At 41.7% G+C, this 23,454-nt stretch overlaps 1 protein-coding gene across 3 annotated transcripts in view; it reads left to right on the plus strand.

Moving 5' to 3' along the window:
- Positions 1–23,454, plus strand: part of SATB2 (SATB homeobox 2) — a 157,167-nt gene that overhangs the window by 111,879 nt on the left and 21,834 nt on the right. For all 3 annotated transcript variants that reach the window (XM_030580906.1, XM_030580908.1, XM_030580907.1), the window contains 2 exons: positions 884–1,039; positions 11,411–11,608. In XM_030580906.1, coding sequence (XP_030436766.1) covers positions 884–1,039; positions 11,411–11,608 — 354 coding nt within the window. The remainder of the gene's footprint in view (positions 1–883; positions 1,040–11,410; positions 11,609–23,454) is intronic.

The following is a 23,454-nucleotide window of genomic DNA, read 5'->3' on the forward strand; positions in this document are numbered from 1 at the left end:
GCGTGTCATCACTCTCGGTCTGTTACTCGTCAGTAAAGTCTTTGTGCTGCTGAGGAGGTCAAAATAAAAATCTTGCAGCAGCCTGGTGGATTGCATTGGTACAAACCTTTTAGGGTTAGCCCAGCCTGGGGAAGGGCTGGCATCCTCCGTTATTGTCCTTCATTTGTCACAGAAGCTGATGGGAAATCATTCAATTAAAAGGAGTGCAGCAGAATACACAAAATCGCAATATGAGTTAAGGAGAATGAGGGCGGCACATCAAAGGCATTCCACAGCCTGGCTTTATTAAATGATTTTTTTTTTCATTTCCACTGATTTCCTAGGTGAAATTAGGTGACTGTCTGGCTAGCATAATGATGATAATGATGGGAAACCATACGTGCTCAAATGACATACGTATAGCTTTAATAAAGAATGAGGGAGACTTGAGGGAGTGCATTAAATTGAGTAATAATTTATTATTTAGAGACCTCTACCCATTTACTCATTTTTTCTAGGAGAATTGGCTCTTTCTCTAAGGTATGCCATTTTTAGAACAACAAAAAAGAAAAAGGCATTGCCCCATATATGTGCTGTTTTGCAGGCCAGCAGAACGAACTTAGTTGTCTGCCTGCAGCTTAGAGCCCTAGCTACCTATCCCGTCTTGGAGCTGTTCAGTAAACATGCTGAGAGAGAGGGTTGACAGGGCCCTGCACATCCTATAGGAATGCATTGCAATTATTTCCAATCACAATTAACCTGATTAGAATAATGGACAGGAAGTGTCCCTCTGTAGCTAATGCAGTTTGGCATCAGCTGACTGAAATCCTTTGATAATTTCTGCACAGATGGCTGGGCTGAAAGCAGCACTTTTTTAATTATTATTTTCATGGTCTCTTGGTAGGCCAAAACCTCAACACCGACAACAGACCTCCCCATTAAGGTGGATGGCGCCAACGTCAACATCACAGCTGCCATTTATGACGAGATCCAACAGGAGATGAAAAGGGCCAAGGTGTCTCAGGCCCTGTTTGCCAAAGTGGCTGCCAATAAAAGTCAGGTGAGTGGTTTTTTTAAAAGAGAAAATTCTGGGGCTGGGATTAGACCCTTCTCCTCCTCCCTTCCACCAGTAAAAATACATCTGTTCCTGCAATAATAGTAATCTCTGGGGAACCTGTCATGTTTCGTCTCTTGCCTCCCGGCTGGTTTCCTTTTCCTTTTAAAATAGGATGGAAAAGAAATCCGCTCATGATCCCATGTAGTTGGTTTTGGTTTTGTACATATTGGGGCCCTCTCACTCAGATGCTCATACCTCCCTACCCACTGTGATATGTAACCTAAAATTTCTGGTAGTGGAACAAGGACCCTCCAAAATTCTGCCTCATTTGGGAGAGAAATTCTTTATTTTTCTTAATTGCTTAACTCTGGGAAACCAATGGGAAACCACAGCTGAGGCACATCTTTTCTGTTTTCTATGTGGAATATACTGTGTACAGTATTGCCTTTTAAATAATTCACTGTCCATCCTTGCCGTTGTACAAGGAGGGGTTGGGGGAGAAGGCTAACGCTTAGTTCGCATGGACTGGCTCTCTCACCTTGGATGCAAGAAATACATACTGGGGAGCTCAAAGGGAGGCTAAAAGTCTTGCAGGAATCAATGAAATGGAAATTTTATCCAGCTGTTTACCAAAAAAAAAAAAAAAAAAAAATCAGCCAGAACAGTTTTATGGAGACAGCGGGGGATAGAGTTTGGCATAGGGCGGACAGTAAGTATGTTGGTGACCATGAAGAAGGATATGTTTAAGTCTGTGTGAAAGGGGCAGTTTTGTTATGAGATGGTATCAACCTGTGTGTGGGTGTGGGTGTGGGGGGGGGTTACTCATGAACACTCTTTCTGCTAGTTATATATATTCCTTTCCTTCAGGCAAGAAAACAATACTTTTGAAACGGAAGTAAAATAAATCTGATGAAAATGTTGAAAGGCATCTAAACAAGGCATTAAAAGCCATTGAAACTGTTCTAAGAGCCTTACTCTTATATGTATTTATATCCTGGCATAGGCTGATTCCTTTCCCCTTCCTTCATTTTTTCTTTCCCTTCTTAATTGTTATTTCCCTCGTATGTGGAGGTGCTTGGGTTACAGCTCACAATCCCCCCCAAAACCCAACACACAAACAGGCACAATATGAAATACATAAAAGGAAAATACCATGGAACCCTTTTAAACCGTTAAATGCATAAAAATCTCATATACCACATGGCAAAATATAATGAGAACTGGAGCTGTTAAACGAATAAAGCTGTTAAAAGCATAATGCCACTTGGCACAACTACTGTGCATTTAACGGTTTTCCACTGTGTAATAAATGACATATGTGGTAAACGTGCAGTAAATATAAAAACTGCACAATTGATTTTGCAAACGTGCCCCTTATTCTTTGATTCATGCAAATATCAAAGTTACGCACACAGTCCGGACAGGCCAGTTTTTAATAAGGAGTTTTTAGCACAGACTGAAAGCCAGTCTCTTTGAGGTTTGGCTCAAAATTGCCTGCAAACTTCCTGTCATTTTACCGAGAGGAATCTTGAAATAGAGGCACCGAACCACCCAAAAATAATTCGGGTGGCTCACCAGCGTCAGTCTGTGCCAGTTCAAATGCTTAAAGTGAACAGCAACTGAGCCCTCCCCTGGCAGAACCGAACACCAGCCGTTCTCCTGAAATAAAAACAAGCCCATTCCTGACCCACTTGAAAAAGGGAAAAAAAAAAGAGACCTAAAGTTAGAAAGCGTGAAGCAGAAGGTTAAAAAGAGGACTCAGGAATGCTCTTGTCTGGAATGAACTAAATGTAAGGTTGTGTTGAACGTCCCCCACAGCAGTCAGTTCAGAAGGGATTCTGAGCTGATGTTTGTTTTTGTTTCACACTCCTGCCAGGGCAGCATTGCTGACTCCCTGTAGTGCTCGAGCATTCACCATGCTGAGAGGTCCTAGCTACCATCACATGCTGCTGGAGTGTTTAACTGGTTTATGCGGGGCACTGAATGGTGGGGACGAATAAGTGATTGTCCCTGAAATAGAAGTGTGCTGCACCTCCTCTTTTCCCGAAGGCCCTTTACTGACCACTCCCATAGACTAGCTGTGTGCTCCAGTAAGGTCCCCTAGCTAATGTGATGTCAGCGCCTGCTGTGGGGGTGACATGGAACACAAGTTGGCCTGAATTCGAGGGACTGGGAAAAAAAGGAAAGCAAATTATTGATTCACTTGAGTTGGATGTTCCCTCCCCTCACGCACTTTGGGACTCTCAGCACATAACCTTACATTTCGTTCATTAAAGAACCAGCAATAGATTTCACTCTGTGTAGCCTAACTCTGCTCCCGTTGAATGACTTGAGTGTTACCATTGCTTTCCATGGGAGTAATGCCACTCACAGTGCTCTGGAAAATCCCTATATTTGCAGGGGGAATAATGTTTGAAAGAGAGAAGAAAAAAAGAGAGAGAATATTAAAGGAGAGTCTGATTGCACTCTTCTCCAAGGTTCAGTCCTTTGCTGTTCTCCCCAGGTCAGGCTTGCTCTGTAGTGTTGCATAAGCTTCCTCTGTTGTTTTCCCTCTTCTCCAACTCTGACCACTGGGATTAGTCCAGTTCACTAGTAAGGCAGTTGCTCTTGTTCTTTCAGCAGCAATACCTATGACCGTGAGATCTTCACAGTGTTAACTGACGGCAAGTATCAGACAAGGATATTCTGACATTTTAAAAGAAATCCTTAATGTTGAGCTGCCTCTCACATAGCCAAGAGCCAGTGGGACCCGTTTCTTTTGCCTTCTTCCTGGAGGAAGAGTTGGTACCCAATGAAAGTGGCTACTGTAATTGGGATTATCCACTGGTGGAATGAATTGGCCTATAATTTAATACCCATCCATCTCTGTTCTTAAATGCCTTTGCAGATTAGGTTTAGCAGCTAGAGGAGTGAGGGTTCTTAGGAGTTGGAAATCAGGGTAAATGAAAGGCCCAGGGGCTTCAAAAAGGGAAAGATGCAAAGATAATGTGGTGATAGTCTTCTTTAAGGGATTTAACCCCTGTAATGATCTCAGTTGTGAGACCATTAATCTCAGACTTTCTACTTAACAAGCATTTATATTCATTATGTGTATATTTTTATCTAAAGTTTGATCCTTTTGCAATTTAAATACAGGCATTTATGGCCTGATTTTCTGACGTAGGAGACCAGTACCTGCTTTCACTCACACCTTTGTAAATCAGGAGTAACGCAGCTGAGCATCTCTGATTTACACCAGTGTAGCTAAGAGCAGAATCAGGCCCAATATGTTTATATTCTTACACTGTTTTAAAAACATAAATAAACCCAGGCAAATTAAGTACAAAAAACTGTGCTAGTGACGTTGAGATGAAATGCAAGGAAATTACTACATTGTGTGTGTGTGTGTGTGTGTGTGTGTGTGTGTACACGCACACACACACACACACACACAAAATGTAGTAATATATATAATATATATGTAATCCCCATCACTGTAGTTCCAGAGAACCTTTATAGTGCTTATGAATCTGTGTCTGATGCACACCCATTTGATTCATAGTTTGGTATTATTCTTTTTACAGTACCATAAGGTCACATGGCAAACATCAAAAGATGGAAGAGCACTCTTCTATCGATGTCTGTACGCCACTTCTCTGAGAGCATCTCCCCTCAACACAGTGCGATATAGACACTACTGTAAATCAATCTAAGTTACAGTAACTGCGGTCAAGCATCGGAGGGGTAGCCGGTTTAGTCTGGATCTGTAAAAACGGCAAAGAGTTCTGTGGCACCTTGTAGACTAACAAACGTATTGGAGCATAAGCTTTCATGGGTGAATACCCTTTTTATCAAATGCACCAACGAAAGCTCATGCTCCAATACGTTTGTTAGTTTATAAAGTGCCACAGGACTCTTTGCCGTTTTTACAGATCCAGACTAACCTGGCTACCCCTCCGATGCTTGATCGCAGTTACTGTAACTTAGATTGATTTACAGTAGTGTCTATACCACACTGTGTCGAGGGGAGATGCTCTCAGGGAAGTGGCATACAGACATCGATAGGAGAGTGCTCTTCCATCGACTTAGCAGGTCTTCATTAGACTTGCTAAATCTACGCTGCTGTGTCAATCGCAGCAGTGCCGATTTAGCCCTAGTATAGACAAGCCCTTAGACACCAGTGTCTTCTCTACAATCTGTTTACACACTTATATGGTCCCTATTACACATAGTAACTGACTACCTCACAGACATAGTGAATTTATCCTCACAACAACTCTGTGCGGTAGGGAAATATTATCGCGATTTTACAACTGAGGTGCACAGATTAATTGATGTGCCCGAAGTCACGCAAAAAATCTCTGGTAAAGGTGGGAACCCAAATCACGTGAGTTCCAGTCCATTGTCTTAACCACTGACTAGCCTTGTTCCTACAGGAGATATCCTCGGTGTTGTGCTCTTTTGAACTCTGGGAACCTAAATACACAGAATCTTTCAATGTCCCTTTTATTCAGGAATATAGTACCAGGAACTGCACATCTAGGAATATGCCTGGATTTGAAGTTACTACATAAAGCCAAAAGTTTAGTGTTTAGTCTGAAATGTTGGAAGAGGGAAAAATACTGATCAGTTTTCATTAGTAAATTCAAGGTATAAAATGATTAACCTTGAACTGTAACAAAATGCGCTGTGTAAAGTTTTTAAGGTTCAGTTGACCTCCTTATCAAGAATTAATTGAAGCCCATGGCAGAACTCTCCATTCTAGTTAGTCTTTTATCCATTTCAGCTTTCTTGATTAGGTTATCTCGAATCATTAGGGGGTTTATTTATTTTAATAAACACTTATTGGATTCATGGAAAGAGAGTTTGGCGACTAAGGAACAAGAGCTGAATATTATCTGGCTCATTTCGCACTGCAGAAGAGTCCTAGCCAAGAAGAGAAGAATGCTCTCTGCGCCTCTGAAAGTTTGCTCCAGGGACTTCAGGCGTTTCCCTGTAGAAAGTGATCTTTCTGTGGCTAATAGTGTAACTTAAAAAAAAAAAAATCTTTCAAGACATGCATCAGAAGTTGCTTTTTTTTTGTCGCATATGTTGACATTTTCTGCACTGATGATGTGGGTGAGGAAATGGCCTTTTACATTTATTTTGAGAGGAATCTTGAATCACTCTCACTAAAAACTCTCTTCATTTGCCTACTCATGGATTCACAGGAATCCCTTGAAAATGTCAGTGTAGAAAATTCTAAAATTATTATTATTTTTTTTTAACGGAACACAAGCACAGAATTATTTAAATTACATGCCTGCAAGGAGGCCTTATCAGTGCTGAAAGCATGTCAATATCCTGTGCATGCATCTATGCTTTGTCTTAATAAGTTACAGTGGGTAGCCGGCTGCCTGTTTCTGTTGTGGACATCAGCAGACGTACTTCTATGAGAGTAGCAACTAGCTTCAAGACCAATATGTCTAAGTCTGGACTTTTCACCGAAGCTTTCTTAGCTCTTATATTGACTACAAGTGGGGCTCCGCCTGCATAGAACATGGAGGTCTTTGTGTGCACCCTCTTAAAGCTTTTTAAATTTAGTCTTATCTGCCTCTTATCCCTTTGGCTTCCATTTCGCTGAACCTCCTCCTCCCTCCCCCGTGCTATGTTAAGTATTACAAAAGTAAAAGGGTCAAGCCGCTAAAAAGGGATCAATGATAAGTGACAGCGAATAGGGCTTACATTTGTTGAACCAACTAACCCATCCCTCAAGGGGATTCTGAGTGCACCAAGCCTAAATGCTTTAGTGTAGCAAGTGGACTGTTTCTTTAACAGCACAAAAACACAGTGACAAAGGCTGGCCGCCTGCAGTTTTTTTTTGTTTTGCTATGGGAAATGTATTTGATTAGGGGAGAGAGAGAGTAAAAATAGGACATTAGTATGATATTATTTGTTTTATCTAATAAAATGCCTAGAAAATCTTCATCCTTTCTGATTGGAACGACAGCAAAAATAGAGGCCAGCTTTTCTCTTAGTTCCTTTCAATAAGATAAATTGGGCAGAGCTCTAGATGCAAGTTCAGGTTTTGGGGTGAACGTAAGGAAGTTATTAGCAGAATTCCTTCGTAACCACAAGTACTGGGTGTGCCTGAATTTAGAGTCAAACGCATCCTTTAATTGTGGTGGTTTTCCTCCTTTTATTTTTAATGCAAGTCATTGCCCTATTTGAGAACTTCAGAAGCAGACATGAAAGGCCAGATTCTGCCATCCTTATTCACCTTGACTAGTAGCAAACTCTCTTGGTAACACCACTGAAATCAGTGGGTCTGCTTGCATAGTAGAGTACCACTCAACATGTGCATGGGCAGCAGCATCAGGAGCTTGGGGATGAGAAATCTCTGGGAAGAGTGTGTAATTGTTCAGTCTCTCAGCAGGTTCGTTTAAGCTGGCTTCACTTGTAAGCACACTGAAAAGTAGCTCAGACATTCTGGGTGAGTGAGGTAAATGAGGATGGGGTAGAATCTCCCTTTTGGTTTTTCTAATTTTTTGTCACCCACCCCCAGTAAATCAAACCACAGATGAAAATCAGCATGAACTGCTGTATCTCTGTGAATGCCTGCATCAGCATTTCTTAAATGAAAGTAATTCTGCTGGAAAGCTCCACGTAACATACACAGAACTACACAACCACCACAACCCCCCACCCCCAAAAAAACGACGACGACAAAACCCACCGAACACCCAATTTGAGATTTTTAACAGAAAAAGGAGATTTGTTTATTAATAATTCATGAGTTCTCATTGAACATGCACGAAGAAACGGTGCTATTCAATAGAGAATACTGTCATCTGTCACTGTTTTATTTGACATTTACACTTTTTTTTTCTTTTTGCCTGGTACTGCAAAACTTCCTTGGATGGCAGGCTAAGATTGTTCAAATGAAAAAAATCCAAAACCCCAGTGCAGACTTCTCATCTTTACCCAGAGAGGGTTTACTTGCAATGGTAAAGGGGTGAGTGTGTGTGTATATGTGTGTATGGTAATGCCTTAGTGTTTTCTGACATTAGCCATGCAACTACCTAATAACAGATCCTGTTGATGGATAGATAACCCCAAATAGATAGGCAAATGAATGAATGCTTAAATAAATAGATAGAGGGATAGAAGAAGAGCGGGTGAAAGAATAGTTTTGATGTAGATAAGTGTACAAATGCAATAGAGGGTGAAGGGGAGGGGGGAAGAAATAATGGCTGTCGTGAAGAAAGCTGACACAAATAAATTGCCATTGCTGATGCAAAATAAATATTTATAAATGGCATCAGAGGGAAATCCAGTAGTATAAAACATGAGCGTAAACAGGGCATTTAGCACAATGACAATTCAGAGTTAGGAGCACCTTGCAATTTCTTCCTAATATTAGGCTCATGAACATCTTTCTGCTCTGTAGGTTAGTTATTATTTATAAAAATCACAGAACCAGCTGATACATTCATAAGCTAATTATTGTAGCAGCTGGGTACACATGGTGCAATATGTCTGAGGCTGTGAAGTATCACAGATTTCTCGGGGCCTGCTGTGGTGGGGGGGTGCTGTTGAAGGCTAGATCCCTTAATCTGATCAGCCAAGCAAATACTTTGTGGGAAACTGGATTAATATTCCTCTAAATACCATGAATGTGCTTTACCTTCAGAACTGGGCTCCCTTAAACACGCCATTAGCGTATCTCCATTGGGGAATTGAGAAGTTCTCAGGTGTCCTAAGGACAGGGTCTTTGCCTGGTGCCTCCCTTTGCCAGAAATTAATTTGGTTTGCTCATGTCTGCACACATGGTCACACTGCAGTCTAATCCTCTCCCTAATAGCTCTAAGGTCAGGACCTCGCATGTTGCTGGGCAAATTGAGCCCTATACTTCTTAAAGACTAATGGCAGAGAGCATGCAGTCCATAACGAGGTCTGTAGCATTGTTCTAAGTGATTGTAATGAGCGCAGATTATAACGGTGCCTATAAATCAAAATGCAGCAGTGAATGTTGTGCTAGACATTCCAAGTTTCATCCGTGGCGATGGTACCACTCAGCTGTCACCTGTCTCATTTCAAATTGGAGCTTCCCACAATGCAACTCCTGCCTCCATCAGAACAGCAGGTGTTCTCGTCCTTAAGGTCTGTATCCCTCAGAACTCTGTCTTTTAACAGATGTAGGTTTTTGTTTTTATTTTCTGTTTAATGACTGGTCTTCATGCTACAGCATCCCTCAGGAGATGTTAAGCATACCTGCTTGAAACATTTGAAAGAGTCCAGTTGGAGACTTATTCAGATCAGTAAAAAGGATGGAGAAATAGGAGCTTAGTTTTTCCACAGATGGTTTATTTTCCATTTCAAAAGTTGTTTCCTTTGTACAAAGAAACCCCTGAGAAAATACTTTGGGTCTGGAAGATTTTTTTTCTTTAAGACATAAAGTTTTGGGTGTTATTTTGGATGGAGGGGAACTGTATTAGAAATTCAGTCATCACCTGACTTGAGCTTAGCTGAATACCAAGTTTTATATATATCTATATCTATATCTATATCTATATCTATCTATATATATATAAAAAATTTTTTAAAGCAAATGATTAGAGATCTTGTTTTCATTCCCCCCTCCCCCCCAGTTTAGAAAGAAAAGATCAGGTCTGCACAATTGTGGCCTCTCACTTGTAAAAACAAGGCAGTGTTGTGTTACAGATTAGTTTATAAATCCCCAGTGGCTTCACAGTTCAGTGCCTACAGCTGCTGCAGATGGGCCTGGGTTTTTGTCTCTTCGCTGTGCTGCAGCCGGCAGTTGAAGGAGAAAATGGAATGATCAGGTTATTAACATGTAGGCCGTGAGGAAGAGGCTGCACAATGAGAACAGCTGGTGTTGCTGTCTTGGCTGATGCAGCGGAGATAATCAAATCTTCCTTTTTTGGGAAGGGAGGGTGAAGGCAGAAGACACAGTGGAGAGTTAGACAAACAACACTTACAATATTATATGGGGGTTTTATAATGCACATTATGAGTCGTCACTGGCTTACAAGTTGTTATATAAAAATCTTTCCTTTTTTAGGAAGGACTTGTATGGGCCTTTAATGAAGCTGCCTATTAAGTTTTCTTTGGTTACAGCTTGGAAATATGCAACTTGGGCTACTTCCTGTTCTCTGCATTTAACATCGATTTAGCTATCTATCTTTTAGGTATTTTAAGGTGCCTGTCAAAATGGTGTCTAAATTCCGAGTTGTAGCTTGGAAATGATTAGGTTATAAAGCTACTAGGTAAAATATTTTGACAAGAGTCAGTAAGCCGCGTTGACAGCATTCTCGGCTTTATTTTCACGTACACCATCATTTGCATTGTATCTTCTCTTGCGTAGGCACAAGAAAGAAATCATATCCTCAGTGCTAAGTAGGAGACATCTGCCTGCAAGTGTGAACTGAGCCAACTTTCAGACCCTTGCAGGTGCAGTAACCTGCGCAGGGCCGAAGGTCACAGACAGCCATGCTCAATGCACGCATGGGGCCAGATGTGTGAATGCCATTAATAGGCCTTGTTGTTTTGCCCTGTAGTATTCTTTGTTTTACAGCCAGCTCCGTTCTTGGAGTGCACACTTCTCACTCTCTGGGAACCTTTGCTTCTTGGCCCTTGTGGAGAAGTCCTATAGTATTTAACAGTGCACCAACTTTTCTATAGAATTTCAAGCTAACCTATAGAAGTATGTAGCAGGGATATCATTATTCAGTATTACACTCTGGGTTGGTTTAGAAATCTTTTCCACAGATATCATTGTCTATAGAATTTTAGAGTAATTCCTACAGAGCCCTATTTGTCTCATTCTTATTAAATTTGATAGGATTTTTCCATAAGGCTTAATCTTCCTTTATAAAACAGACATTTGATTATTTACACCTGGTCAAGTTTTATTTTGGGATTTGAATTGGAGGAGTGGATGTTACATAAGAAGAGCTAAATCAAAGGCTTTTTACCTGTTGGTATTTTTTATCAAAAGTTTTCATTTATTGTGTGGGGACAAAATTTCTGAGTTGGTCAGTAGCAGATGTCAAGGGCTACAACCACCTTCCCCTTGCTGTATTGCTAAGTGTTGCAATAAATCAGTGGTTCTCAACCTTTTCCAGACCACAATACCACTCCTCTTGCTGTGTATTGCTAAGTGGGAGGGGTGCTGTGGTCTGGAAAAGGTTGAGAACTACTGATTTATTGCAGCACTGGTTTGCCACAGTTAAATCCAGTTAGATCTGTGGAAATCAGAGGGGCTTCCATGTCAGATCAAGGCAGCAGAACTTGAGACAGTGCATCAGCAAAGCCTGCAGTATAGCTGAAGTTCATTTCACATCTGCTTCATCAGTGCTTGGCAAGTTAACTACTCTGACCCTTTTGGTGCAGGGATGGCTGTGTGAGCTGCTCCGCTGGAAAGAGAACCCAAGCCCGGAAAACCGCACCCTCTGGGAAAACCTCTGTACTATCCGCCGCTTCCTGAACCTTCCCCAGCACGAGAGGGATGTGATCTACGAGGAAGAGTCCAGGCATCACCACAGCGAGCGCATGCAGCACGTTGTCCAGCTCACTCCTGAGCCTGTGCAGGTCAGAGCACTAACCTCCCTTGCAATGGTTCTTTGTGTTGCAGCAGCTGGCCGAGGTAGAAAAGAGCAACTGGTTCCAGCTTCTGTGGGGCTTGCAGGTTGAGTGTGTTTATGTGTGTGTTTGTTAGATTACCAAAGAAGAGTTCAAAACAAACTACTTACGCTGGCAATAAGTGAGGGTAAGACTCAACAGGAAGAAGAGCTGGTGATATTTGGGGGCCTACCTAATCCAGAAATTGAAAACAAATTTGTGTGTGTGTGTGTGTAGCTGGAAAGTGAACCAGGAACTTGAGTAGATAAACTCAACCCACAAAGTTCTCACAGCTTCTGACAGGGATTCTCGAACTATGCTCCACTATCCAAAAATGCTTGTAGCATCCATCATTAGAAAGAGACAGATAATACCACAGAAAATAGGGAGTATTGGGAGGAGAGGTGGTCCATGAGTGGGTGTGTCCCGTGTGAAGTGGTCTAAAAAGTAAAACATTTGGAGAAGCTCTGCTTTGGAAATATCTGCTGCATGTGTGTTCACTGAAACTTGATGTGTTCTAAAACTGAGCAGGGTGAACATTTCCTTGAAAGCAGAACTTCATTTCAGAACCCTCCTCAGTGATACCTGCATGTTTGTAGGCTCCATTCCTGACTCAGGCTCTAGATTTTGATTCTTTGCAACTTTATATTAGCCTTGTCTCAGTTGTTCTACTGGTAAATAGACTCACACATGAACAGAAAAAGAAGGGGGCTGAGGTCCTTGCTTCAAAACATAGATGAAAATGAGGAGCAGATATTTATACACATCACAAAACCAAGAGTCATCTGGCCGTCAAGAGAGGCTCAAAACTGAGACAGCAACATGTAGCAGATCAGGACTAATGGGAACTGAGAACTGGAAAGAATTGTAGAGTACTTTCCCACCCTGCACTCCTCATGCGCACCATTAGCACAGGTAAATTCAAACCAGTGCTTTACTGTCCTGTGGTATGAGCCAACACTGGGGGAGGGAGGGTGGTTTATTTGTACTTCAGTTCTGTCCAAAGCCCAGCAGGACCAGTGAGTATCAGGGACCATTGTACTAGGTGCTGTTTTATTTAAAAAAAAAAACAAACAGGAAAAATAATACTCCCTCCCACCCCAGCAATCTTAAATCTGATTTAAGATATGATGTTGCAAATGAGGCTAAAATGCTAGGAGGGAGTGTAGGTTGTTGGTGGAGGGAGGAACAGTAGAAAGAATCATAGAGGCTACCTATGTGCACAGCTTGATGATTCCAAATCATGTTGAAAGTTTTTTTTGTTTTTTTAACAATAACGATCATTTCTCCACATCACCTCTCAATCTAGCCTTCATTCTTTTGGGGGTCAAAGCAGAAGTAAGTCTTGAGGAAGTCATCAAAAGAAGAGAGGCCTTACAGATTAGTTGGGAGTCAGTTTTTGTGGGGTAGTGGACAATGGCCATTCAAAGCTAGTATTATTGTTGGCTAAGAATATCAAGTGAGGTGTGAATTATACTAGTGAAATGTTTCAGAGCAGTAGCTGTGTTAGTCTGTATCAGCAAGAAGAACAAGGAGTACTTGTGGCACCTTAGAGACTAACAAGAAGCAGTTAAGTAGGGAGGGTCAGATTTGCCAAAACCCCTGAAGCTGATGAGAAGAAGCTTGGACTTGATGCAAGGAGGTCCAATGGGAAGATTGAAAGAGTAGGTGATGTTGTGCCGATCAACAAGTTAGGAAGATGATCTTGGCACCTGCCTTTTGGGTGGATTAGAGGAGGGCAACGTGCATGTTCAGGTGAACCAGAGAGGAGGTGGTTACAATGGCCAAGGTGCGGCTTGGCTGTGAATTCTTACTGATTGTACCAAAAGGAAGGATCGCATCTTAGAAATTGTGGAGGAAGAAGTGACAAGCTTTGGCCTAGTCTGAATGTGAGGCAACCAGGCAGAGTCCAAGATAACCCCCAGGTCATGAGTGTGTGTGAAAGGGAGGAGGTGGTATTGTCAACCAAAACCTTTCAACCTCTGGTGGGTGGCAGCCCTTCACTTGCTGTTCCTTTGCCTCCATTGAAGTCTACTCCATCCAGCTCTTTGCTTCATCTCCCTCTAAGTGGAATAGTCTATTGTTGCAGCCTCCCCTTCCCCCATTTTACCTGATGTTGATGATTTCCTCTTTCTTCTTCTCAACCCAGTCTCTTACTTTTTATCCTGGGCAACTTGAATTTCCGCTTCAGTTTTTCTGATTCTGCTGCCTCTTGAGTCATCTCTTTTGCTTGATTTCCTGCACACCATCTTGGTCACTTTCTAGGTCTAGTCATCACCGAAGAGTTTACTGGTTTTTTTTAATCTCTGAATTTCCTCTCTGACTGCTGATTATTAAGAGTTCATCATTCATTCAAGTCCACCTTGTAATTCCTTTTCTGATTTCCAGTCTATTAAATGCTCTTGTTTTTCTGATGTTCCTTTCTCTGACTTTGCTCCTGCCTTTCAGCTTCATGGTTTCTACTTTCAGCTTTACCCTCTGTTCTGTTACTGGATTCTCTGCTCTTTTCTAAAACTGCTTTATTCATCATTCTAATCCCCTGCCTCTCCACTCAGTCCGTGTTCTCTGCTTCTGTTCCTGTTCCTGTGCTTTTGAGCACCTCTGCAGGCTGTTCTAACACTGTCCGTCCTCTCAGTTCATTCTCTCTTCTTTGAATTCTGCTCCCTTTCTTTCCAAACAATTTCAGTTCTCCCTGGGCAGTTTTTGCCCTATCCAGTCATGTATAGCTTTTCAACTTTTGACTTTCTTCTCAAAATATAGATAAGAATAAAAGGGAAAAATTTTTTACCATCCAGAATTCAAGTTCTCCAATCTCACATTTGCACAAAGTACCCTACATGCCCAGCATCAGAGGGCCAGGGTTCATTGGCACCCCATTCCTCTCAGATTGTAAACTGTCTGGGGCAATGAACTGTCTTCTTACATATTTGTAAAGGACCAGGTTCACTTCTGGCACTGTATAAATAACAGTACTCAGCAAAGCTAGATGCATTTGTATTTAGCAGAGTATTCTCTATTTAACCCTCCCCCCCAAAAAAAAACAGCTGTGCCAGAGGGCTACCAGCTTCTTGTAGCTCTTAACTGTGTTAGACACACAAAGGAAACTGTTAGAATTGGAGAAACCCAGCCCTGGAACTAACACCATATTTAAGGACCTGAAAGGGACAGTTCAAGATAATTTTTCCCTGAATTGGCTCTAGCTTTAATCAGTGACCTTGATAATTTAGCCTACTTTCAGAACTCTTCTGCACATCACTTTTTTTGCATAGTGCCTGGTGTCTCATCTGAGCGACTTGTTATACTGCATTGCAATACAATGTGTTTGTATTGTCAGCAAGTTACAAAGCCATGGATTAATTATTTATTAGTCAAAATATGAAAAATGAAGAAAAATAAATGGAACCAGCTGGCAACTGCATAGAGCAAAACCCTGGAGAGACTGGGATATGGTTGATACATTAGGTTTGTGTATTGAGGGTGCTGCATTTTAAAGGACTTTGTTTGCCTATCCGAAATTCCCAGTTGTTTTTTGAATGGCATGGTACCAGTACAAGACACAGACCTCCACCTGTCCCCTAGTGTCAAAAGAAACTCTGGACAGAGTGATTTTTTGGTTTATTTTAAATCATATTTTCAGTCTCTGCAACTGAAGTTATTTTCAACAGCCAGGTTTGATTTTGGCTTTGCTGTGTTGGTTGTTCATAGGCAATTAGCTTTGAAGAATCAATGACGGCTAGTATCCGAGATGTAAAGCTGAGATCCTCACACTTGCAGTCATTGGAAATTCTGTGACACTTTACATAAGGGTAGGGGTCCTAGGCCCAGGAATCCTGGCCAGACTCCAGCTGGAGTAATTACATTCTGCCTATCTAAAATTCCCTCTTTGGTGTCAGCTGGAAAAGTAGTCTCACTTCCTCCTAGAAGCAGTTTCTGGTGCAGAATGCCTGCTACATTTCAGTTCTGAGCTGGCTGCACTTTAGCAGTGGGTAAAACAATCCTATATCGACTGCCACAGAATTACTCTGCTTTGCAGGTCTTCGAGGTAAAAGGTGCTATGTAAATGTATGTAGTTACCACTCAGCCTTGATGCCAAGGTGATGGTCATTAAAGGCCAGAACAAGTGACAGCGTTGTAAATGTAAAACATGCAAAATGATAAAAACCTTAAGTGCTTACAAGGCTCCCAAAGGAAGGTGGTAGGTAGTCATTCTTGCATCTCTAATTTGTTTCATTTTTCTTCCATCTTCCTTTAAAAAAAAAAAAAAGGGGGTTTTGCATGTGTCAGTCATTCATGATCAAGAATTGAGATACGGTGCAATTGTTCTAGCAATAGCATTGCCACGTGGCAATCGGCATTTGAGATTGGGCTTGGTCTCTTGCTTCCCAAGCTGAGAGCCAAACTAAAAGGAGCCTGAGGAAGAAATGCCTCCTGGCATTGGCCAGCATTTCCCTTCCACCCAGTAATAGGGCCTTCATGCCTTCTGGCTTCCAGCAGATCCCCCAGCATCTGTGGCTTCTGGATTGATCCCTTTACTGCTTTCTTGGGATAGCAGGGTGAGGGCAAACTACACCTCCTCTGATTAAATAGGGTGAAGTTTCTCTTCACGGAGTTTGTGCCTCTATGCAGTGCAACCCTGCTAGGGTACAGAAATCAGGGCAGAAGTCAATAAACAGAGAAGTTTTTTTGAAAAAGCAACCCTTTACATTCAGTTACTTGGCTACTTGGGAGTAAATTGGAGACTGTGAAGTTTCCTTTGCACTGAGTTCTGTCTCGTTTACATGTTGAGTTCATAATTTTGAAACTTCTCTGCAGTTCAGAGATTCAAGTATCAGAGGGGTAGCCATGCTAGTCTGGATCTGTAAAAGCGGCAGAGAGTCCTGTGGCACCTTATAGACTAACAGACATATTGGAGCATGAGCTTTCGTGGGTGAATACCCACTTTGTCAGATGTCAGGGACTGAATGCCAGCGATCACTGGTGGCTGACTTCTGCTCTGCAGTGTCAGTTTAAATCCACTGGATTGTGTTACTCCAGCTCTACAGTGAAGTAACTGAGAGGAGAGTTTGGTTCTTGATAGTTTAAAAGGATTATTGCTGCAGTTAGATACATTAGCTCCTTTGGGGAGGCTGCAGCAGTCCCTGACCATCAAGGAGACAGTTGACATTTCTATTCTGCATGCTATTTATGTGTAACTTTGTTTTATTCCTCTTTTTCTCTCTTCCATTGGATTCTCCCTGACACCTATATATTAAGGCATATAATGGAGTGCTTTCCTATTCCTTGAGTGAACTATTCAAGGGTGGAATTTACTGCTGAAGAAATTTTCACTAACAAGCTTGATGTAGTAGGAAGCATTTTTATACCAAAGAGCCGATAAACCCTAGGCCCCGTGGAGCCCTGCGGTATGGCTGCATTCTCTGGCAGCATAGAGGTCATGGAAAAGGCCAGGAAGACCATAACTACATAGATCTACTGGATAAATTACATGCATAGTGACCATTTTTGTGACTGATCACTGCAATTATCTGGGCCATGTAGTGGCTGCCTAGGTGTTCTGCTTGCTGTGCCTCTGGATTGAGGGGGATTATTCCTCCAGCTCCATCTTTCACTTAGACCCCATAAGCCTTTGAAACCATGGTGCCTAGGCTAATCTCTGCCCTATAGAAGCATACACAGCTTCCTTTCCATAACATTCAAGCTAATGAGTGACTAGAGAAGCTTGCCCATGCTGAAATTTGGGGGTTCACTACTGGGACAGAGTAATTCACATTTCTCTCCTTTCTGCCCTCCAAGGTGACCATTCCAGAGAGCAACCTCCTTGCCTAGTGCTTTAATACAGGGCAAATTCATTGTTAATTGCTGGGGCAGAGAAACCTGATTCAGTTGGGAGACTGATGAATCAAGCGGTTGTCTCTAGGGTGTCAGAATGGAGAAGCTAGTTCTCTAGAGTAATGAGCCACTGCTGCAGCAAAGCACCTGCTTTTCAAAGAGCAAAGCAACCTTGCATTTCATTGTTTGTATAAGCTGTCAGATAGATCTGCTCAAGCTCATAGATACATATTGCTTTAAGTCTAGTCAAACATTGACTTTAAGGAAGAAACAGGAATGTACATCACGTGCTTCCTGATACGTTGTTACTTTTGTCAAATTATTTTGTCTAAGGATATCTCTTCTTTTCTCCAGGAGCTTTGATTCAGACAAATCTGGCAATTTATAATATTTCAGATCATACATCTTGGGGGAATGTTAGTAAATAGTGGAAAGCTGTCCTTCAGGAAGGTCTTTTTGTATTGGTCTGTTTGGAGCACTGAAAACGTCAGTGTCTTTTTAAAGACCCAGGAAAAATGCATCACAAAAATAAAGGAGATCATTTTACCATTTTGTGGGAGATGCAACAGGACAAATGCTTTGGAAATTACAATGGAATATAAAACATCAGGACATGAGTCACCTGTAAAAGTGGGCCAAGGCAGGGGAGGTGGCAGTTCCTGAAACCCTAATCTCGTATTCTCTTTATAGAAATAATAAAGAAGGGAATGAGCACTACAATAATGCAGCCTAATGAAATAATGGATTTGAAATGACACTAACACTAGAATACACAGGTCAATCAATACATACGATATGCAGAGTAGAAGAAAAAGGAGTAACTGCTGTAAAATTCCTCCACTTAAAAATAATACTAATTAGTAACTCTTAGCTAACAGTAAGTAGGAGGAAAACCATGGCAATATTGTTCCTTCAAGGAAAAGAGCATGCAGAGTATGCTGCACCATGATCTACACACTCATTTTGTCCACAGATGGATCTGGGAAGGGCAGCGGTCTTCACATACTTGACAACTTAGACAAAAGTCACTTTCCCATCCCAAAATAACTTTTTGTGTGACTTGTGCTTATGAATTTCCCCAGACATTTTGGGTCACACTCCAGTTCTACTCCTCTCTTCTGCATGATTATACCCTCTTGTTCCCGTGTTCGCTTCAGCCTCTTCCTTCATCATAGCTCCTCAAAACATACCAGAAACGTCACCCTCTAATCCCTGTCAATCCTTGCTCAAAATGGGAATGAGACCAGACAGATAAAACAGGCTCTGCAAGCCTGGGTGTACTTGAGCAGGTTGTACTGTGTCTGCAGTGTAGCTGTATTTGAACCCGTCTCAGAAAGCTTAGAACCTTTATTTGAGCTGGCACATTTATGTTGAGTGCTTGGTGTATTTATGTGCTGTTTGAACTTGAGCTATGGGGAAGAAATGTGTCAAATCTTAATCTGTCAGGTTTGGAAACAGAGTACCTAACCACTGAATGGTAGCTGGAGTTGCGTGTGTGTGTGCGCACATGCGCTGTCTTCCATTTCTGTATTACCTTTCAACCTAAAACATTGAAAAACACTTGAAAAATATCAAACTATATGGTAGATAAAGACAAGTTTGCATCACTGCAGTGTTAAAATGATACAGTTAAAATCAGAAAATCAGCCAATTACCATTTGAAAATGCTAATATATCTTAATATGTTTGTTTCTCCCCTGGCAGTTGGGGAGGGATAGGGTTTTCTCCAACCTGTAGCATCCCCCTGTGTGTGTCCCCATGCTCCACTGAGTCCCCCTTTGTTCCCTCTGCCTCAGCGTGTGTGGTATCTTTGAGAAATTGGTTCATTTCTTCCTTCTGGAATGAAACCAAATCCTCCATCAAAGTGAATACAGAACAAAATAACTGCTGCTTTCCTCATATTGGCAATACCTAGCTGCTTTAGAAGAGCTGCTGCTGCAGTGCGAAAGTAGGAGATTGCACCATCATCTTGGCTTCTTTCCATTCTGGCTAAACACCATGTTGTGGGGAGAGGGAGCCGGCCGTGTATCCCCCAGACTGTACTCTCTGTATACAGTAACTCCCCTGAGATCCGTCTCAGCAGCACAGAAGTTTCAAAAAATTCTGGCGAAAGCCAGTGAGGTTTGGACTCAAGTTTTCCAGAGACTGGGCAGGTCTGCCACCCGTTATGCACAATGGCCCCTTGTGGCAAGAGACAGCAGTGCAACAAAAATCTCTGTTCCTGCAACATCCAAATCTATGTTTTTGGGCACCTTGGCATGAAAAACTGTTTGCCCTGAAAATGAGGTGACTGCTTTAGACGTTTTGGCCTTGTTGACATGGAAAGTGGTGTGCGTGTGCGTGTGTAAGTAAGTAAAAAGGCTGGTTGGAAGGCTTGGAGCTCTGTACTGCATTCTCCCTGGAGTTCTTATGCAGCTCTGTTATTCAACTCTTCAGGAATCACAACCTCCCTACTTGGAAAAGAATTGTGGCTGTGCACTGTGGTTTTATATCTTAATGAATGTTTGACCACTTCACCTTTTGATGAGCACCATTAGAACATTTTTCTGACAGTCTACAGTAGCTCAGAAACATTGCCCCAGCAAGGCCTGCATGCATTTTAACAAAGCCAACGAGCAACACATAACAGACAATGAGCCCCTTATATTAGACTCTGAGGTATCCGATAGAATTTCCTATGATTGATAGTTATTACAATTGCAGTGGAAAGCCACTGAGTTTTTACTGTTCTAGCCAAACCTACCTACTGCGCCTTCTCAGCTGTTTCTGTTTAGTGTGGATATCTAATGTGGCTGAAAAGTGCTGCTGATTTTTATTAAGTTGAAGTCTGCAGCTACCCTTATAATGATAGTAAAAGGGAAACTGTCTTCGTTCTGAAATTAATTTATTTTATTTAACCCTAGAAGGGAGAGAGCAACGAGGCTGGATAGTTTTGTCATTTCTGAGGTTGCAAGTTCAGTCTCTTCCAAGTGGTGTCCCTAGAAGCAGTGTTCACCTAGCCAAATTACCTTGTACTTTTAGATTTCTAATTGATCTACTTAAATTGTAAAGCCAGCTCTATGGCAGCTGAGGGGTGGGAGTTTCAGTCAGTTGCGCAGAAGTATAGGAGAACGGGGGCCAGTGTAGGTGAATTGAGGTGGCACTTGTACGCAGGGGAGGAAGCTGGGAGGTCAGTGTCAGCATTTTATATAACCTGGTCTTCATGGTTATGCTGCTAAACAATATACAGGATACAAGCGAAATAAGCACAATTAAAACCTGTTTGTAGATTAATTTAATACTCAGAGAGACAAGAGATTGACAGCACTGGTCCAAAGGGCATGTTCCCTGAAAACTGCTCTGCTCAGTTCATGTCTGTTCTACACTGCACCATCTCAGCCATAGACTCCGCCCTTACGCAACTTGGCCAATACGCTTCCATCTGAACTACCTTTAACCCTCTTTTTCCCAGTCCTGGGGCTTCCATAAACTCAGATGGTCACTTTATTCTGAATGATGCAGTAGTTGGAGGATGTGTGAACATGGCCACAAAGCATGACCATTAAGTTCATTCTTAGCTTGTGAACTTACTCAGCAGGACAAGACACAAGTTGTGAGGGTAAAGAGCTGTTGGACCTGCTGCCCCACTTAAACTCCTAAAATTCTAGTAGTAGTTTTAAAAAAATCTCTTTTTTCATTTCATATTAGTGTTCCCTAAGTGGTCTCTCTCACCCTCTCCCAGAAGTTATAAAATAGCTGGCTTTAGAGCCTGGCAGATCTGTATGGTGGATACTTCCAGGACACTGGCCTTATTAACCTGACCTTTCAAGTGGGGACCCCTCTTGAGAGTAAGGTTCCCTTTGTCAATCCCAGTGCAGCTGTCCTCTTCTGCAATGTAAAGATATGCAAATTAGTGTGGGCAGGGAAATTATAGACATTGGGGAAGAGAAAAAAAGGACACCCATCACCTCTACTGATACGAAACAGATCCATTTGGTTGAGGCAGGTCCATATTGAACTTCATCAGCCAGCTGCTGGTTAGCAGAATTTCTGAAGTGTGGTCAGATGTCTGGCTGCTCTGCACTCTGGTAACAACTGCAGCTTTGCCCAGCCACCTCATGCAGCCACAGAAGCCTCACTCTTGTACGAGTATCTGTCTAATGCTGGGTATCCAGTATCTGAGCATCTCACAGTATTTCTCCTCACAGCACCACCTGGGGAGGTAGGGAAGTGCTATCATCCAAATTTTGCAGATGGGGAACTGAGGCACAGTGAGATGATTAAGATCACATAGTAAGTCTGTGGTGCAGCAGAGAATTAAACCTAGGTTTCCAGAGCCACCACTGGGCCATTCTTCCTCTCCATTGATTAAGGCTCCTACTTCCTTGATAGTGGCTCATACACAAATATACACACATTGCAGGGGGAGACTTTCTGCTGGTGTATACAATGTGTTTGTATAGCTTGTTTTTGTATATGTACATATCAAAATAGGAACTGTTTTTTGTACATACACAATTCTTACATAGACTACCTGTGGAAGTATGTAGCACACATTTTTTTTCTCACATTCATCTACACTTGCAGTATTTCAAAGAATATTCCAAAATATATTAGCACAAACAGGAAAGTGAAGCTGCCTGCTGGATCCCTAGTTGCAGAACAACAAAGGCTACATTATAAACTCAGATCAAACACATGACTTTAATCAAAGACTTTAAAAATAATTAGTTAATTTATTTAGAAAGCTGAAAGTCTCCATTTCTGATCATTCTTATCGTCCTGAAAGGAAGTAGGTGCCCAGCTTCTACCTCTTTTCAAATGCTTCCCCCTGCCTTCCTCATGTTTTGAATTATAAACTTGTGTGTGTGTATACATATAATTTGGCCTGTGTGTGTGTATAGAAATATTATGTGGCCTACATTTTTGAAAGTGGCTCGATTTGGAGTGCCCAGGTTTTTGGGTTTTGAGACACCTCGTGACAGTCAGGAAAAGCTGAACACCCACCTTCTAAAAAAACCCCAAACCTGTACAAGGTGTCTCAGGTTGGGCACCCAAAAATGTAGTATCCAAAATCACTTGCCATTTCTGGGAAAACAGAAACAACACACTCTCTCTCTCTCTCTCTCTCTCTCTCTCTCTCTCTCTCATGTGGCAAGAAAGATGTAGAAAATCTTCACATTTGGTTGGGTTTCATAGACATAATTAAGACCAAAAGACAACCCCCAATTTCCAATGGTTTATTGTAAATAACCCCAGGACTGTATCTTTGATAATTACCTTTGTACCAACATGGTAGAAAATCATTTTGACACCCATTGGCGTTTCTGGTTGTGTCTGTCTCTGTTTTCTGCATTGGGGCTCTGCTTTTTTTTTGTGTGTCTGCTTAATTAAGACTTGCCCATATTATGTTTTTCTCTTGCATCCAGCATTTAAGGGGCTAGTAGGAGGAGACAGAACTCCTTCATCCATGCCCCAAATTTCATCCACACTGGGGGGCATTCTGCAGAAGTAGTCTGAAATTGAACTAACTTAAATAGGTGATTTAACCATAGCTGTCATTGATTGTATTTGGAGTTGAGTGGCTAAATCTCCTAGTTGGGTTTGAAAATTTCAACCTTCCTGATCTTGTTTCAGATGTAGAAAAATATGGCAGCCTGGTTGCCTTCGTGCTTTCAGGAAAACCTGGTACCTATTTGCTACTGCTTTTGGCTTCCAGATATTAAACATATTACAAAAATCCACTTTGTTGATATAATGGCAACATGGCTGTAAAAGGGTATGAATTAGTTACTCTACTTCCTTTGCATTTTGAGATACTACAGTTAGAAGAACTGTGAATCTATCCAATTGTATAAGAAAGAAGCTGACATGCTCAAATTCCAAGATTTAATGCATCCCTTAAAAGATGTGTATGGACAGCCCTTCACAGTTAAGTGCTAAGTTATTATTACTATTTATTATTTACTTCCTCGCCTATTTTCCTAGTACTGCAGAAACAGGAAATA

This window comes from Gopherus evgoodei, chromosome 11, assembly GCF_007399415.2.
Source record: "Gopherus evgoodei ecotype Sinaloan lineage chromosome 11, rGopEvg1_v1.p, whole genome shotgun sequence".
NCBI lineage: Eukaryota > Metazoa > Chordata > Testudines > Testudinidae > Gopherus > Gopherus evgoodei.